The 17,947-nt window shown below is 35.1% G+C and overlaps 1 protein-coding gene across 4 annotated transcripts in view; it reads right to left on the bottom strand.

Moving 5' to 3' along the window:
• Positions 1-17,947, bottom strand: part of GOSR1 (golgi SNAP receptor complex member 1) — a 51,917-nt gene that overhangs the window by 12,479 nt on the left and 21,491 nt on the right. For 2 of the 4 annotated variants that reach the window (XM_014827003.3, XM_014827002.3), the window contains exon 7: positions 2,264-2,293. In XM_014827003.3, coding sequence (XP_014682489.1) covers positions 2,264-2,293 — 30 coding nt within the window. Of the gene's footprint in view, positions 1-2,263; positions 2,294-2,555; positions 2,728-17,947 lie in introns of those variants that run through there. The other 2 variants (XM_070482627.1, XM_070482626.1) reach the window with 1 other exon arrangement.

The following is a 17,947-nucleotide window of genomic DNA, read 5'->3' on the forward strand; positions in this document are numbered from 1 at the left end:
AATATTAAAAATATCATCTCTTTTCAATAAATTGATGCCAAGTCTATATTCAGTTGTGCACGTATTTTCAAAATGTATCTCCGAAAGGAAAAGGTAAATTTTTACATATGGAACATGTAAAAATAATTATTTGACACAACTTTTATATTATCCATAAGTAATCATAACTAGCTTTATAGTCAATGAAATTTCAGTTGTGCTACCTATCACATTTTGAAATAAAGGGAAACAGTGAAATAAAATTCCAATTGCATGTTTTTTGCTTTTTAACTAGCAAAATAATAGTAGCAGTGATTCAATGGTTTTCAAATGTTTCTATTCTAGGAGGTACTCTAAACTTTTATACTGATATTACCAGCCCTTAAATAGGCCAGCTTTGAATTGAGAAGCTTAATTAAGACAGCCTGGCCCTAGAAGATCAGGCAGAAAGAGGAGGAAATAAAAGGAAGGAAAAAAAGGGCTATTAAGGAGACTTCAAGCAAAGAATTCTCAGGGCCTGCCTGGTGGCATAGTGGTTAAGTTCACAAGCTCTGCTTCAGTGGCCCAGGGTTTGCAGGTTCGGATCCCAGGCGTGGACCTGGCAACCACTTGTCAAACCACACTGCGGTGGCATCCCACATAAAATAGAGGAAGATTGGCAACAGATGTTAGCCCAGGGCCAATCTTCCTCACACACACACACACAAATTCCTGGCAAAATGTGATCTTACTTCATGTGCTGATGAAAGGGAAGGAGTCACAAGGCAGATATTTCAGTTGACAATTAGACAATTCTGTGAACACTGTTCAGTCAGAATGCCCAGTGCATGCAATTTAAACAAAATTCCAAGACATGATAACTGCATATTATTATAAAAGATTACAATTTATTATTATTAAATAATGATAGAAACATATTATAAAATTAAGATTAGAATTCATGAGTCCATATCAATATAAATAAATATTTAAAATATGAACACTGAAATATTTAGGGGTAAAGAGGTATCATGCTTACAACTTATTTTTAAGTTGTTCAGAAAAAGGTAACAAAGCAAATGTGGCAAAATGGGGAATCTAGGTAAAGGGTATATGGGAATTCTCTGTACTATTGGAACTGTTCTAAAACCTGAAATATCAAAATAAAAAGTAAAAAAAAAAAATCTGTATTAACAATAGAGCTGCCATTTACAGATTACCTACTGTCAGTCAGGCATTGTGCTAGGTGTCTTACTCATATTATCTTTAGTCTTCGCAACAATCTTTTAGGGTAGGTATTATCATCAATTTCATGTTTTTAAACACATAAGAAAATAAAGGCCCCAAGTAATTCATCCAAGAACAGAGATCTAATAAGTAGCACAGCCAAGTTTCCAACCAAATCACACTCCAAAGCTTGTACTCTTTCCACAAGGTGGTAAACACAGAAGTGGTTTGGACAGAGCTCTGGTTCCAGAGTTACAGACTTAGATTTGAGGATTTGAATCCTCCATACTATTTATCAGTCATGTGACAACAAGCAAATTACTAACCTTAAGATTTCTTTTTTGTTTTGGAGATGGTGTCTAATGATCAGTGTCTACCTCACGGGTTATTGCAGATTAAATAGAATAAAGCATGGAAAGCACTCGAGCACGACAGCCAGCCTACCATAACAATACAAGTGTTTCTTTCTATGTACTTCGTCCTACCTTTCCTGAAAAACAATGCTTTAGACACTGCTGAACTCTGTATCATAGCAATCATATCTAGTTAACTTCCTTTCTTACTGTCATAAGATAGGTATTTAAAAATTCACCAATCCTAGAAAATTAAGTAGTTCAAACCAACAAATAAATGTCCCTTACCTTAAGCAGGAAACTACTTCAATGTTATTACAGATAATACTAAATATTACTGCAGTAGATTGTCTACAGCTGCTGGAACAGAAACCAAGTCTATATAAATGGTATAAATAAGACATTTACCAAATCATATGTTTAAGATTGTTTTCCATTAAAAAGTGAGAATAAAAAGATTGAGGCTGAAAATATCGAGTATGAATTAATCAGAAAAATTAACCTAGGTTAAAAAAAGCTAATTCCAGTAATTCTGAAAACAAATGTTTTGGGCTTCAAATGTCTCTTATAAGGGAAGGATACAGTAAAAATACATTACCATCTAGTGAAATTCCCATCCTTAAAGAAGATGAATAGACTTTAACTCTAGTTACGGGGTTAACCTGATCTGTTCATTTATGTGTAAACAAAAAACACAAGAAAGTAGGACAAGAGTTTTCCCTTACCTTATTGTCTCTTCTATCAGACGATCTGAGCTGCAAATAAAAGAAAATTCAAATTCTGGAATTATTAAAGCACATTTAAAACTTGTACTTAATTTTTCTACACTTTATAGATAGGTTAACTTTTCAGCCATTATGTAAACAGAATACCCAGACTTTTGAAAGCATCTGGACAAAATTCTGGACTCTGAAATAAACTTAATTTATCCATACATGTAATTTTCCTCCTACTTGTATTTGCTAGCTGAAATCTATTTCTTCCACAGAGATACTTAAGAATTAAAGTCAGAACAGTTTTTTTAAGATTTTTTTATTTTTCCTTTTTCTCCCAAAGCCCCCCGGTACATAGTTGTGTATTTTTAGTTGTGGGTCCTTCTAGTTGTGGCATGTGGGACACTGCCTCAGCACGGCTTGATGACTGGTACCATGTCCATGCCCTGGATCCGAACCAGCAAAACCCTGGGCCGCTGAAACAGAGGGCGAGAATTTAACCACTCGGCCATGGGGCCAGCCCCCAAGTCAGAACAGTTTTAATGACAGCATAAAGAAATGAAACTTCTTTAATCTAGATAGCTGAACGATGTCACCACTGTCTATTCAAAACTTAAGAATTACAACCAACTTGTTGAGACAGGATAGGCAAATACACAATCATGTGCCACACGATATTTCAGTCAACAAAGGACTATATAAACAAAGGTGGTCCCATAAGATTAGTACCATACAGCCTACGTGTGCAGTAGGCTATACCATCTAGGTTTGTTTAAATACACTCTGTGATGTTGCACAATGACAAAATCACCTAGTGATACATTTCTCAAAATGTATCCCCATCGTTAAGCAATTCATGAATAGTTCTGATGCCTACAAGTAGTAATTATTTACACCTTAAAGTTCCTTCCTTTTTTGGGAAACAGTTTTTTTGGAAAGAAAACCAAGTCTCAGCTTACCAAACATTAGAATTCAAGAATCTGAATAAAGACAGCAAATGCACCTTTGATCTGTAAAACATCTGCCTTCATGCATCACACATTGGAAAGAAAGACACAAATGAAAAAACAATTTTAGGGAGGAATTAATAGGTAAGCTAAGTTTGGTAAAGGGGTAACTTTACAGCAGAAAGAAGGAACTCCTTGATATCTGTATATCTGTATCCATTTGGCACAGTGTAAGGAATACAGTAGGCACTCAAATACTTGCATATTTTTTCCAACTACTTCTTTCCAAAAGAATTTCTAAGTTCACTGTACAAACTAATAAGTTGAAGTTTCATTATAAAGTGGTGGACCAGAAAATCTAAATATTGCATGGACTAGGGCCAAAGATGAGCTTTAAAAATGTCATAAATATCATATATAAACATGTGATTAAGAATTTCAAAAATTACAAAGATAGTGGAGGGATTAAAAGCTAGACTGTGTGGCTTTTGAATGCTGGTTCTACCACTTATTAACTATCTGACCTTAGGCAAGTTACTCTGTGCCTCAGTTTTCTCATCTGTAAAATGGCAATGATAAAAAAAAAACCTACTTGTTAAGAGGATTTAAGAAGTTTACATATATGTATGATTAGAACAGGACCTAGTACATGATAAGCACTATTTTTTGCTATCATTACAGTAGTTTCTCAATAACTATGGACTAATTCTAAATCTAAGCATAAAGTTGATATAAATTTCCAGATAAACCCACTGTTCTGATAAAATCTCTTAATTACAAAACATGTATTTATTTTGTTAACAAATGTGTACGGAAGTGCCCCTGGAGTGTACTGGGTCAGATCAGACAGGGGTTACAAAGACAAGGCATCAACCTCCATAGATCTTACAAAGATAGACAATATATAGGCCTACGGGTATCTTGGTAGAGTGATCACAAAGTCACAAAAGAGGGAGTGGTTAACTAGACTTGGGTTAATACCTCCTTGTTCAATGCAATGGTTTGGTTGACTGTCTTCATCAAGGCCTTTTAGTACATCAAAGGGCATATAAATGAGATATTTAAAAATCCAGGCAGTATAATACGAAAATAAATAATTCTATTGCCAAGCTCAACAAACTAGTTTTGTATTAACAGCCTTAATGAAGATAAAATCAATTAAATAAACTACTAAATTAAGTGAAGAGTAGACTATTAATTTGCTAATTTGTTAAAAATGATGACATATTTGCTAAAAATACTTATGGAGAGTTTATTATGAGACATGTACTGTTCTAAATACCATAAGGATGCCACAAGAAAAGAAAATTACAGGTCAATATTCCTGATGAGCATATATGCAAAAACCCTCAACAAAGTATTAGCAAACTGAATTCAACAATATATTAAAAGGATCATACACATGATCAAGTGGGATTTATTCCAGGGATGCAAAGATGGTTCAACATCCGCAAATCAGTCAATGTGATACACCACATTAACAAAATGAGGAATAAAAATCATATGACCATCTCAATAGATGCAGAAACGACATTTGATAAAATCCAACATCCATTTATGATAAAAACTCTCAACAAAGCAGGTAGAGAGGGAATGTACCTGAATATAATAAAGGCCATATATGACAAATGCACAGCTAACATAATCATCAAAGGTGAAAAGCTAAAAGCTTTTCCTCTAAGATCAGGAACAAGACAAGGATGCCCATTCTTGCCACTTTAATTCAACACAGTATTGGAAGTCCTAGCCAGAGCAATAAGGCAAGAAAAAGAAATAAAAGGCATCCAAAGTCAAAAGAAGTAAAACCATCACTATTTGCAGATGACATGATATTACATATAGAAAACCCTAGAGAATCCATCAAAAAACTATTAGAACTAATAAAGGAATTTAACAATGTTGCAGGATACAAAATCAATACACAAAAATCTGTTTCATTTCTATACACTAATAATGAACTGTCAGAAAGAGAAATTAAGAAAACAATCCCATTTGCAATTGCATCAAAAAGAATAAAATACCTAGGAATAAATTTAACCAAGAAAGTGGAAGATTTGTATATTGAAAACTACAAGACATTAATGAAAAAAATTGAAGACACAAATAAATGGAAAGACATTCCATGTTCATGGATTGGAAGAATATTCTTAAAATGTCCATACTACCCAAAGCAATATACAGATTCAACGCAATCTCTATCAAAATTCTAATGGCAGTTTTCAAAGAAATAGAACAAATAATCCTAAAATCTGTATGGAGCCATAAAAAGACCCTGCATAGCTAAAGCAATCTTTAGAAAGAAGAACAAAGCTGGAGACATCATGCTTCCTGATTTCAAACTGTATTACAAAGCTAGATTAATTAAAACAGTATAGTACTGCATAAAAACAGACACAAAGATCCACTGAACAGAATAGAGAGCCCAGAAATAAATCCATGCATACATGGCCAATTATTTTATGACAAAGGAGCCAAGAATATACAATGGGGAAAAGACAATCTCTTTACTAAATGATGTTGGGGAAATTGGACAGCCACATGCAAAAGAATGAAACTGGGTCACCATTTTACACCATACCCAAAAATTAACTCAAAATGGATTAAAGACTTGAACATAAGACCTGAAACCATAAGACTAGAAGAAAACATGGGTGGTAAGGTGCTAAGCAACCTGGCATAGGTCTTAGTGATGATTTTTTTGAATTTGACATCAAAAGCAAAAGCAACAAAAACAAAATAAACAAGTGGGACTATGACAAACTAAAACCTTCTGCACAGCAAAGGAAACCATCATCAAAATGAAAAGGAAACCTATTGAATGGGAGAAAATATCTGCAAATCATATATTTTATAAGGGGATAATACCCAAAATACATAAAAAACTTAAATAACTCAATAGCAAAAAACCAAACAATTCAGGGGTGGGCCCCTGTTGGCATAGTGGTTAAGTTCGCACGTCCTGCTTCAGCAGTCCAGGATTCACAGGTTCAGATTCCGGGGATGGACCTACACACCGCTCATCAAGCCATGCTGTGGTGGCATCTGACATACAAAACAGAGGAAGACTGCCACAGATGTTAGCTCCGGGACAATCTTCCTCAAGCAAAAACAGGAAGATTGGCAACAGATGTTAGCTCAGGGCCATTTCTTCTTCACCAAAAGAAGAAAACAAAAAAACAATTCGATTAAAAAATGGGCAGTAGGGGCTAGCCCGGTGGTGTAGGCGTTAAGTTCAGCATGCTCTGCTTCGACAGCCTGGGTTTGTGGGTTCAGATCCCAGGTGTGGACCTACACCCCTCATCAAGCCATGCTGTAGCAGCAACCCACATACAAAATGGAGGAAGACTGGCACAGATCTTGGCTCAGGGCCAATCTTCCTCAAGCCAAAAAAAAAGGGCAGAAGATCAGAGTAGGTATTTTTCTAAAGAAGACATACAGAAGGCCAACAGGTACATGAAAAGATGCTCTACATCATTAATATCAGGGAAATGCAAATTAAAACCACAATGAGATACCACCTTATACCTGTTAGAATGGCTATTATCAAAAAGACTAGAAATAACAAGTGTTGGTGAGGATGTGAAGAAAAGGGAAGCTTTGCGCACTGTTGGTGAGCATGTAAATTGGTGCAGCCACTCTGGAAAAGAGTATGGAGGTTCCTCAAAAAAAAAAAAAAAAAAAAAATAGAACTACCATATGATCCAGCAATTACACTCCTGGGCATTTATCCTAGAGAAATAAAACATTATGTTTATACAAAATGTTTACAGCAACTTTATACATAATAGCCAAAAGCTGGAAATAGCCTAGATGTCCTTCAATGGGTGAATGGTTAAACAAATTGTGATATATTCATACCATGGAACACTACTCAACAATAAAAAGAAACAAGCTAGTGATACATGCAACAACCTGGATGAATCTCCAGAGAATTACATCGAGTGAAAAAAAATCAATCTTTAAAGGTTACATACTGTATAATTCCATGTACAGGCAACATTCTTGAAATGACAAAATTATAGAAATGGAGAACAGATTAGCGGTTGCCAGAGGTTAATGAGGGGGGTGGGAGGTGGGAGATAAGTGGGTGTAGCTACAGAAGGGCAACACAAGGGATCCTTGTGGTGATCAATAAGCTCTGACAAGAATATCAATGTCATTATCTTGGTTGTGATATAATGTTATAATTTTATAAGATGTTACCAGTGGGTGAAATGCTTGTGAATCTACAATAAACTCAAATAAAAAGCTAAAAATTTAAAAACCAAAGTGTTGACCATTGTACCAAACAACAACAAAAACCCAATTCCAAGTTAGACTGAATATAAAGGTACAAACATTAAGGAGTATACAATCGTGAAGCAGTGTTTAAAAAAAAAAGAGAAAAACTATTCTGTGGAAAATATATTTCCATCTGTCTAAAGAGAACTGTAAAAATACAAAGCTAAGCATTTCACACAAATCATCAGAAAATCAGCCAGATATACTTCATTACGACCATTATCTGCTTTCTGTAAGATCTGAAGATAGAATAGTGTTTCTTTGTATCTGCTCTCAACCAGACGTCAGAGCTGAAGTTCACTAGCTAATAAATTAGCCTAACTACTAGACTTTAGTTAGAAAACAAATTCCTTATATTTTGTATTCCAAGACAACGTTCCTGAATAAGTAAGGTTGAAATGGTTACTAAGGAACAACTTCCTATGTGGTTACATAGAAAGAAAATTTTTGGTGTTGTTTGTAGCACACAGATATAACCTTTGTTTTATGTAATGAGTACTTTCCTTAAAAGGTATGCTTTCTGAAAATGACATTTTGGACAACTTAAATCATATTTTAAATGTAATAAGACCACTCTATTTGCATGAATCAAATTAAAAATCTTTTATAAAGCATGCCTCCATTTATCTTCCATTTTTGGTATAAAACTAGATTTTCAAGAATAGGTTTTCTTAAAAGGATACATTTTCATTGAGATAGACCATTTTATACATTTGAAATTGACAATTTTTCCTCATATGGTAATTTTATAGCATCATCTGAACTGCAGTCAAAGAAAAGAGTTTGCTGGATTCCCCTGAAAAAGAAGCCAACCTAATAATAGGCTTTACTTAAAAAGAAAACCAAAATTATAATCCCAAATATCCTACCCTACGGAGGAAGGAGCTATTCCTCCCCCTCGTAGCCTTAGTTTATACACAGTTATGTGTCACATAACAACGGGGATTGTTCTGAGCAATGCGTCATCAGGTGATTTTGTCTCTGCGTAAACACCGTAGAGTGTACTTAGACAAACCCAGATGGCATAGCCTACTACACATCTAGGCTACAAGGTATTAACCTTATGGGACCACCATCATATATGCAGCCTGTTGTTGACCAAAATGTTACATGGCGCATGACTGTAGTGGCATAAGCAGAGGAAAGCCAGTGATTTTTTCTTTTAAAGCATACTTTTTTTTTTTTTAAAGACTGGCACCGAGCTAACAACTTTTGCCAATCTTTCTTTCTTTTTCCTTCCCAAAGCCCCCAGTACATAGTTGTATATACTAGTTGTGAGTCCCTCTGGTTGTACTATATGAGACGCTACCTCAGCATGGCCTGATGAGCCGTGCCGTGTCTGCGCCCAGAATCCAAATCGGCGAAACCCTGGGCCGCTGAAGCGGAGTGCATGAACTTAACCACTCAGCCATGGGGCTGGCCAGGCAAGTTATTTTTAAATTTCTTCTCAGATTGCCCAAAGTCTCCAAGTCCTTACTCATTTAGCTAAGACTTCCACTTGAATAAACACCATTCATTAAAAGCATCCTGGACAGTGTGGATATAATTCAACGATAGAGTGGCTCCATAAAGATGGCATAATCTGGTAAAAGTTGAATTTAAAATTGCTTTCCTGTGGGGTATAACATATATAATCAAGTGGAATTAACAGCCCAGAGGCATTCCATAGTCATCTAGAGTCTTTAATTAAGCAACAAGTTTCTGTTTCTCTCAAGACCAAACTAGCTGAAAACAATGAGCCAAATTTTATAACCAATTACTGTACCAAGGAATCAGTGAAGCCATATTCAAATAGTAATTCTCTTTTCAAAAAATAATTCATCTCTCCCAAGATACATCCTGCAATTGGCACAAATTTCAGGAATAAAAATGAGACCTAATTAGAATTCTCTTTTAAAAGAGCAGGTAATTAAGTAAATAACAAAAATGTAAATGAATAAGCAAGCAAATAAGAAAACAAACAAGTATCTAATAAATAGAATTTAAAAATCGATCTCTTTGTAAACTGCAATTGATGAGGCTGTCAGTAACCAATCAGATCATTTACATGAAGCACTGTGTTGATGCCGTCTCTCATTTACTTATAGTTAACCAGAGAGATCCTTAAGGTCTAGGTCTTAATTACTTCTATCTAAATATCTCTTAAAACATGTTAACTGAATACAATTAAGCTGCAGTAGGATACAAAAAGCTGTTTTAGTGCAAACAGATATTTATTTTACAGAAAACAGTTGGAAAATACAGAAAAACAAAGATGAAAGTAGAAATCATTTGCAACCATTCTTCCATTAACATTAATATTTTGGCATATTTCCTTCCAGTCTGGGTAGACCAAGGAGTATCTTTACAGGCTTTTTTCATGGTTTATTTAGCACAGAAATTTTGTTTTATAATTACATAAAGTTACCTAAGGACAGAAAGTTAAGCATCTGACAGACTCAGAATTCTACCTAGTTCAGGGAGAGAAAAAACGAAAAAAGCAAAAGCTAAATTATTAGCAGTGAGATCCTGGAAAGTCATTTTTTCCATTTTTTAAAATCAGAGACTTGTTTTTAAGGACAGTTTTAGGTATAAGAAATACTCAGCACAAAGTACAGGGTACCTATATACCCATTCTCCCCCATCTATTATTAACATCTTTTAGAGTGATACATTTGTTACAATCGAATCAATATTGATACATTATTATTAAATAAAACTCAGTTTACATTAGGGTTTGCTCCTTGTGTTGCACAGTTCATGGGTTTTCATAAAAGCATAATGTCATGTATGCACCATCACAGTGTCATACAGACTAGTTTTACTGCCCTAAATATCCCCTGGGCTCCATCTGTTCATTATTCCTCCTCTTCTCACTCTGAAACCCTGGCAACAACTGATCTTTCTACTGTCTAGTTTTGCCTTTTGTCAGACAGTTGGAATCATACAGTATGTAGCCTTTTCAGACTGGCTTCTTTTATGCATTTAAGGGCCCTCCCTGCCTTTTGGGGCTGGATAGCTTATTTCCTGTATCATTGAATGATATTCCATTGCATGGATGTACCACAGTTTCTTTATCCATTCACTTATTGAAAGACATCTTGGTTGCTTTGAATTTCTGGCAATGAGTAAAGCTGCTACAAACATTTACATGCACGTTTTTGTTTAGACGTAAGCTTTCAATTCATTTAGGTAAATACCTAGGAGCATGACTGCTGGATTATATGGTAAGTCTATATTTAGCTTTTTAAGAAAACTGCCAAACTGGTTTCCTAATGGCCGTACCATTTTGTATTCCCACCAGTAATGAGTGAGAGTTCCTATTGCTCCACATCCTTGCCAACATTTGGTGCTGTCAGTGTTTTGCATTTTAGCCATTCTAATAGGTGTGAGGTGGTATCCAGTTGTTTTAATTTGCAACTCCCTACTGACATGATGTTGAACACTTCTTCATATGCTTATTTGCCATCTGCATAACTTCTCAGATGAAGTATCTGTTCATATCTTTTGCCTCATTATTGAGTTTTAAGGGTTCTTTGTCTATTTTGGATAACAATTCTTTATCAGATAGGTGTTTTACAAATATTTTCTTCCAGTCTGTGGCTTGTCTTTTCATTCTCTTGACTGTGCCTTTGGCAGAAAAGAAGTGTTTAATTTTTTTTATTTTTAAAATTTATTTTATTTTACTTATTTTTTTTGAGGAAGATTAGCCCTGAGCTAACATCTACCACCAACCCTCCTTTTTTTTTGCTGGGGAAGACTGGCCCTGAGCTAATATTGTGCCCATCTTCCTCTAATTTATATGTGGGACACCTGCGCCACAGCGTGGCTCACCAAGCAGTGCTAGGTCCGCACCCGGGATCCGAACCAGCGAATCCTGGGACACTGAAGCAGAACATGCAAATTTAACTGCTGCACCACTGGGCTGGCCTTCTAGAAGTGTTTAAATTTAACGAAGTCCATCTTATCAATTTCTTCTTTCATGGATGGTGTTTTTAGTGTTGTATCTAAAACTATCACCAAACCCAATGTCACCTAGATTTTCTCCTATGTTATACAACTTCTAAAAGTTTTGTATTTTACATGTAGGTCTATGATCTATTTTGAATTACTTTTGCGAAAGGCGTAAGGTCAGTGTCTATATTTGTTTTCTTGCATGTGGATATCCAATTGTTCTAGTACTATTTGTTGAAATACTATCTTTTCTCCATTGAATTGCCTTTGCTCCTCCGTCAAAGATTTACTATATTGTGAGGGTCTATTTCTGGGTTCTCTACTCTCTTCCATTTATCTATTTGTCTATTTTTTCACCAATACCACACTGTCTTGATTAGTCTTGATTTGCTTTCACTAGAGTTCCAAGTGAAGAAGAATGAATCCTGTACATAAGCTCCTAACTAGGTCACTACGCTTTGTAAAATTGGACATTACCATATGAATATAAAAAATAAGCAAAATATTGTTCAGGGTAACATTAATCTGTTTTGTCATCTATTTCAATATGGCAGACAAATGCACCACCTGAGGCAAATGGAGCTTTGACATGTAATTTAAAATATCCCATGAATGGAATGATACATACATAGTGAAATAATCAAATGCTATCAGTCCTCATAGGCTAAAAATTCAATTCTCTATTACACAAATGACCCCCAATACAGGTAAGGGATGTATCTCAAGATCTTTGCATAGTCCCAGGTTTATGGCTACTACTATTACATGTAGTTTCTTCCATAAACTTCTCATTTTCCTACGTAGGAACACCACTTCTTAGGCTCACTTCACTATCATTACCTTTATAATGGTGTCGTCTCTTTAGAGAAATGTTTCACAAAGAAACAAAGTATATGTATGCACGTATATAAATCATTTTATGGTAGTTACCAAGTAAATAACAACAAGCAGCAAATATGAAGTTAGAAGTGAGGCTAAAGTGTAAATGCTGTTGTCCAGACAGGTCAGACGTACTCATTAGCCAAGTGACTTCCTCATCACTAGCTCCATAGCATCTATCATTCAAGTTTGTATCTCAACAAAACTATACATCAGGAACCTTTAGGGTTCACATAGTTGAGAAAGCTAATGTCCAACCCTGAACGCCAGGAGTCTACTATATTAGTCCATTTACTGATCTTATAATCTGATTATTATTTAAGTGGAATCACATGCTATTTATGTATATTAAACTATAACTATAAACATACAACTATACCAAAATCTTTTGGGATAAAACCACTCCTTGTAAAGGCCACTAAATTATGGTGATCATATGTCTCATACTTTTCAAATACGATCATAGTCAGTTAATACAATTAGCATTTCATTTCACAAAGACTATCCTGGTATCAAAAGTATTTCAAATGCTACTTAAGAAATGTAAATTAACAGTACATATAAAAGGTTTTCTCTTTTGGTATTTGCTTTTCTTACTCTACAACCTTCATTATGTTCTGCTTTACACAAAAATGCCTCACAGTTTACAAAGCCTTTTCACAAGCATTACCTTAGTATCTGTCAAGCAGATAACATAAGAATAATCTTAGAGAGGCAATGAGGTATTGCAGAAGCGACACAATCAGAGGACGTGGGTTTGAATCTCAGCTTTTACTAGCTGTGTGATCTCAGATAAATTTGGCTGAAATCATGAAACAAAGAAAAAGTGATGGGGCCGGCTCCGTGGCCAAGTGGTTAAGTTCGTGTGCTCTGCTTTGGCGGCCCAGGGTTTCCCTGGTTCGGATCCTGGATGCAGACATGGCACCACTCATCAAGCCATGCTGAGGCAGCATCCCACGTGCCACAACTAGAAGCACCCACAACTAAAAATACACAACTATGTACTGGGGGGCTTTGAGGAGAAAAAGGAAAAATAAAATCTTAAAAAAAAAGAAAAAGTGAAATCATTTTATTGTTTTTAAAATGCCTACCTAAAATATTTCTGCCACTGCAACTCTGGATCATCCAAAATGACAAGGCTGGTGAATTACAAAAATTCAGAATATCAACAGTCTAAACATAGCATGAGAAAGGTCATAAGAAAAACTGTCAGCAAAGAAAAGGTAAGCCTCCAACTAAGAATTTAATAATTCTTTACTCATTCATGGACATATTTATATGTATGTGTACAATGACAATACAAGAATGTGTGCCATCTCAGATGATAACTCTATTATATCTGCTAAATAGTCAATGGAATGAAAACAAAACAAATTCTCAACAATAACTGTAATTGATCCTGTTTAAGTACGAATTGCTTTATACAACAGTTCTGTATTTGAGAAGTTATGTGAAACAAATTCTTTAGTTTTTCAGAGTGATTTTAATTTTGTAAAATGCCTTAACTCTTGAGCCATTCTCCCGTAAAATCATGTAACATAAAGGGACAGCTACTATCCTATTTTAATGATGAAAAGAACTAGAGAAGAGGCCAGTTCATTTGATTTTCAGAGAAGTGAAAAGCAACTGATCTTTTAATTCTCAATAGCACTATGCCATGCCGGCTCCCTAATACAAGGAAAATAAAATTTTAAAGAAGCAAATCACAGGGAAGGCAGTGTGATGTGAGACAAATACGGAAATAGGTTACGAAATGTGGGATTAGTAAGAGCTATACTATTAAATGGTTATGAGACCTTGGCCTATGTCCTTTCTGAATCTTGTTTCTTATTGTAAATAACAGAGATGCTTGCCAAAGACTTTTATTATATACCATATAAGAATTTGCTTTTTAAAAGGAATTTCATAGGAAATTCATTTTGCAAAGCAAAAAATTAATTCATCACATTAATAATATCCCTTTTAGTTCTCAAAATCAGATTTCTTACATATATCATCTGGATCAGTATCTTGTACATAGTATGTATTCAATGAATATTTGGGGAATAAGTAAATGAATGAAACAGGTTTTCTACATTGGGGCACATATGTATATACACATATATATGATATGCATTTGTTACACAACAAATAAATATTAAGTGTCTATAACAAAATAGGAACTGGGGACTCAACACTGCCAAGAACTAGACTAACCAGGTCCCTACCCTCAAGAAGGTTACATTCAAGGAGAGTCAGATAATAAAAACATAAACAAAAAGAACAAATCATTAAAGATTCTCATAAATGCTATGAAAGAAACGAAAAAAGTGCTTTGTTAAAGAATAAAAAAGGAGGGTCTATTTCAGACAAGACAGTTAGAAAAGGCCTCTTTGAAGAGGTGACAAGTGAGCTTAGACTATAAAGACATCAATGAATAAGCCATATGAAAAGCTAAAAGAAGAGTATTCTAAGTAGACAGAACGTTAAGCACAAAGAGGGTGAGAAAGGAAAAGGCTTTATTTCTTTGGGAAAGAAAATGGATAGAGTCCAGTATGGCTGGTACATAGTAAGTAAAGGGAGAGAGTGAAATAGATGTAGAGATGGAAAGAGATAAAGTTGGAGACTTACGTAGTAGGTTGATCATGTAGGGCCCTAAAGGCCGATAAAAAGTTCATAATTCATTAGTGGGGGGACAGAGGGAGGAACCAAATATTAAAGTAAAAGTCTACTTCAATAAATACCACTACAAAAAAAGATTTTGCTTAACCATATTATTTCTATATTTATGGCTTGGAGTATAGAAGAGATTGTAGTAAACGCAACTGAAGTGACTAAGTTGGCTGGTAACTTCCCTGGAGCCCTGTATATACCACATTCTCTTCTTCTGATAACAGACTTTCCAAGTCCACTGGCCACAAAGATGAATTTGTGACAGGCTGAGCCAATCACAATAACCCATCACCCCCACCCCAACCCCACCCTCCCCCCAACCCCAAGGATATAAATCCAAACAGAGCCATAATCTTCTATCTCCAAAAGAAACTGACTTTGTAATTTAAAAATCTTGCCACAAAGAAAACTCCAACCTGAGATGGATTCACTGGTAAATTCTATCAAACATTTAAGGAAGAAATAACACCAAGCCTGTACAAACTCTTTCAGCAAATAGAAAAGGAGACATTTCCCAACTCATTTAATGGGGCCAACATTATCCTTACACTAAAATCAAAGACATCTCAAGAAAACTAAAGATATTTTTCACAAGCATAATGCAAAAATCCTTAACAAAATAAATCCAGCATATACCAAAAGGAAAATAAATATATCATGATAAAGTGGGGTTTATTTTAGGAATCAAGATTGGTTTAATGTTTGAAAATAATCAATGTAATTCATCATATTCTAGCAATAAAGGAAAAAACCTGATCACCTTAATACGCGCAAAAAAGGCAAAAATTCAATCTCATTCATAATAAAAACTTGTAGCAAGAGAGAGCCCAGAAGCAATAACACCTCACAGAGAATAAGCACACTTCGCACTCAGATCTTAGTTTCTGAACCACTCTCCAATACAAGGAACCAAGGCTGCTTGGAGAAGTGGTTGATTCCAGAGGTGAGGCAGGGAAAATACATGATGAAGCATGAACAATTTGCAGTGTGAGATTGTAAAGGAAGTGCTCAGAAAAGGATGGGGCACATCAAAGGACAGAAGCTAACCTGAAGGAGCTCTCAAAGGCCAAAGATGGAACAATCTGAACAACAAAATAATGATAATGCTGGATTATGACCCACAATATAAAATAAGTATCTATGAGTCTACACTGATAAATAAATAAAATAAATGGTGGAGAAGGGGCAGCTCCTCCTTACAGAATTCCAATTAATAAACACACAAGGACTGATGGAAATAGAAAATCACCAGCAAGCAAACACCACAGGAATAATTGGCGAAGTAAGATTCACTAATGGATGCTAAAATTAGTGGGAAAAGTTTGAGGAGAAACAGGGTATTTGCGTAGTCTCAAAGCATCTTCCCCTATATTTATTAATTACAATGGAAAATACAGTAATTTTACAGTGGAGACACCTGGTAGACACCACTTTAAGCAATCTAGGTTAACATTATTAATAATGAGACATATTGACATGATATATACCCTGATATGATGCTCCAAGAAGGGCCCAACATAACTGTATGGTATTCTTGCCAAAATCGCATAAGGTCAGGATGATAACATTTTGGAGTATCAGTCAGTTATTTTTGTAGACCGTCCCTCCACTTGGGTTTGTCTGATGTTTTCTCATGACAAATTAAGATTAGGTAATTTTAACACAAATTGCTGGAAACTAAGGAGACATGACAAAGAAACACAATATAGAATCCTGAATTGGATCTTGGAACATAAAAAGAACATTAGTAGAAAAATTGGTGAATAAAGTCTGTAGTTTGGTTGATATTATTGTACTGATGTTGATTTGCTGATTTTGATAACTGTACTAAGGTTATGTAAGACATTAACATAAAGAAAGCTGGGTGAAGGGTATATGAGAATTCTCTGTACTATTTTTGTAATTTTTCTGTAAGTCTAAAATTATTTCAAAATAAAAAGCTAAAAAACCCAACCAACAAAAAAACTACTCTCAGCAAAAGAGAAAGAGAAAGGTTATTCCTCAACCTGATGAAGGGCATGTAAAAACACTCTGTTACCATCAAAGGATAAATGTTTCTCCCTAAAATACAAAACAAGGCAAGAATATTTGTACTAACCACTCCTATTCAGCATTGTATTGGAGGTCGTACCTAGTGCAATAAGGGAGGAAGGGAATAAAAGGAATGCAGATTGGAAAGGAAGAAATAAAACTATACTCTTAGATAACATACTTGTGTACACAGAAAATCTCAAAGGATTTACCAAGAAGCAATTACTACTAAGCAAACTTAGCAAGGTCATAGGATGAAAGGTTATACATAATAATCAATTATATTTCTGTTTCAGAAAAAATTGTTTGAAAATTTAAAATTCCATTTACAATCATATCCCAAAACAGGAAATATTTAAAGATAAATTTAACATAATTTGTGTATGACCTGTATGTTGAAAACCATAAAAGGCTAGAAGAAATTAACTGAGACCTAAATAAATGGAAAAACATACCATGTTCCTGGATTGGAAGATTTGCTACTGTTAAGACGGCAATTCTCCCCAAATTGTTTTATAGATTCAGTGTGATCTCATTTAAAATCCCAGTGGTTTTTTTACAATCTGATTGTAAAATTTATATGGAAATGCAAAGGACCCAGAAGAGCCAAACAATTCTGAAAATACAGAACAAAGTTACAAGACTTGCATAACCTCATTTTAAGACTTACTATAAAGCTATAGTAATCAAAACAGTAAGCTATTGGGCCAGCCCCGGTGGTCTAGTGGTTAAGTTTGGCGGCCCGGGTTCAGATCCCGGGTGCAGACCTACACCACTGGTCAATGGCAATGCTGTGGTAGTGACCCACAAACAAAATAGAGGAAGATTGGCACAGATGTTAGCTCAGGGCAAATCTTCCTCAAACAAAAAGAGGAAGATGGGCAACAGATGTTAGCTCAGGGTGACTATTCCTCAGCAAACCCCGCACCCCCCAAAAAAAACCCAGTAAGCTAAGGATGGACCTATATGCGTC

The sequence above is a fragment of the Equus asinus genome, chromosome 13 (genome assembly GCF_041296235.1).
Source record: "Equus asinus isolate D_3611 breed Donkey chromosome 13, EquAss-T2T_v2, whole genome shotgun sequence".
Lineage (NCBI taxonomy): Eukaryota > Metazoa > Chordata > Mammalia > Perissodactyla > Equidae > Equus > Equus asinus.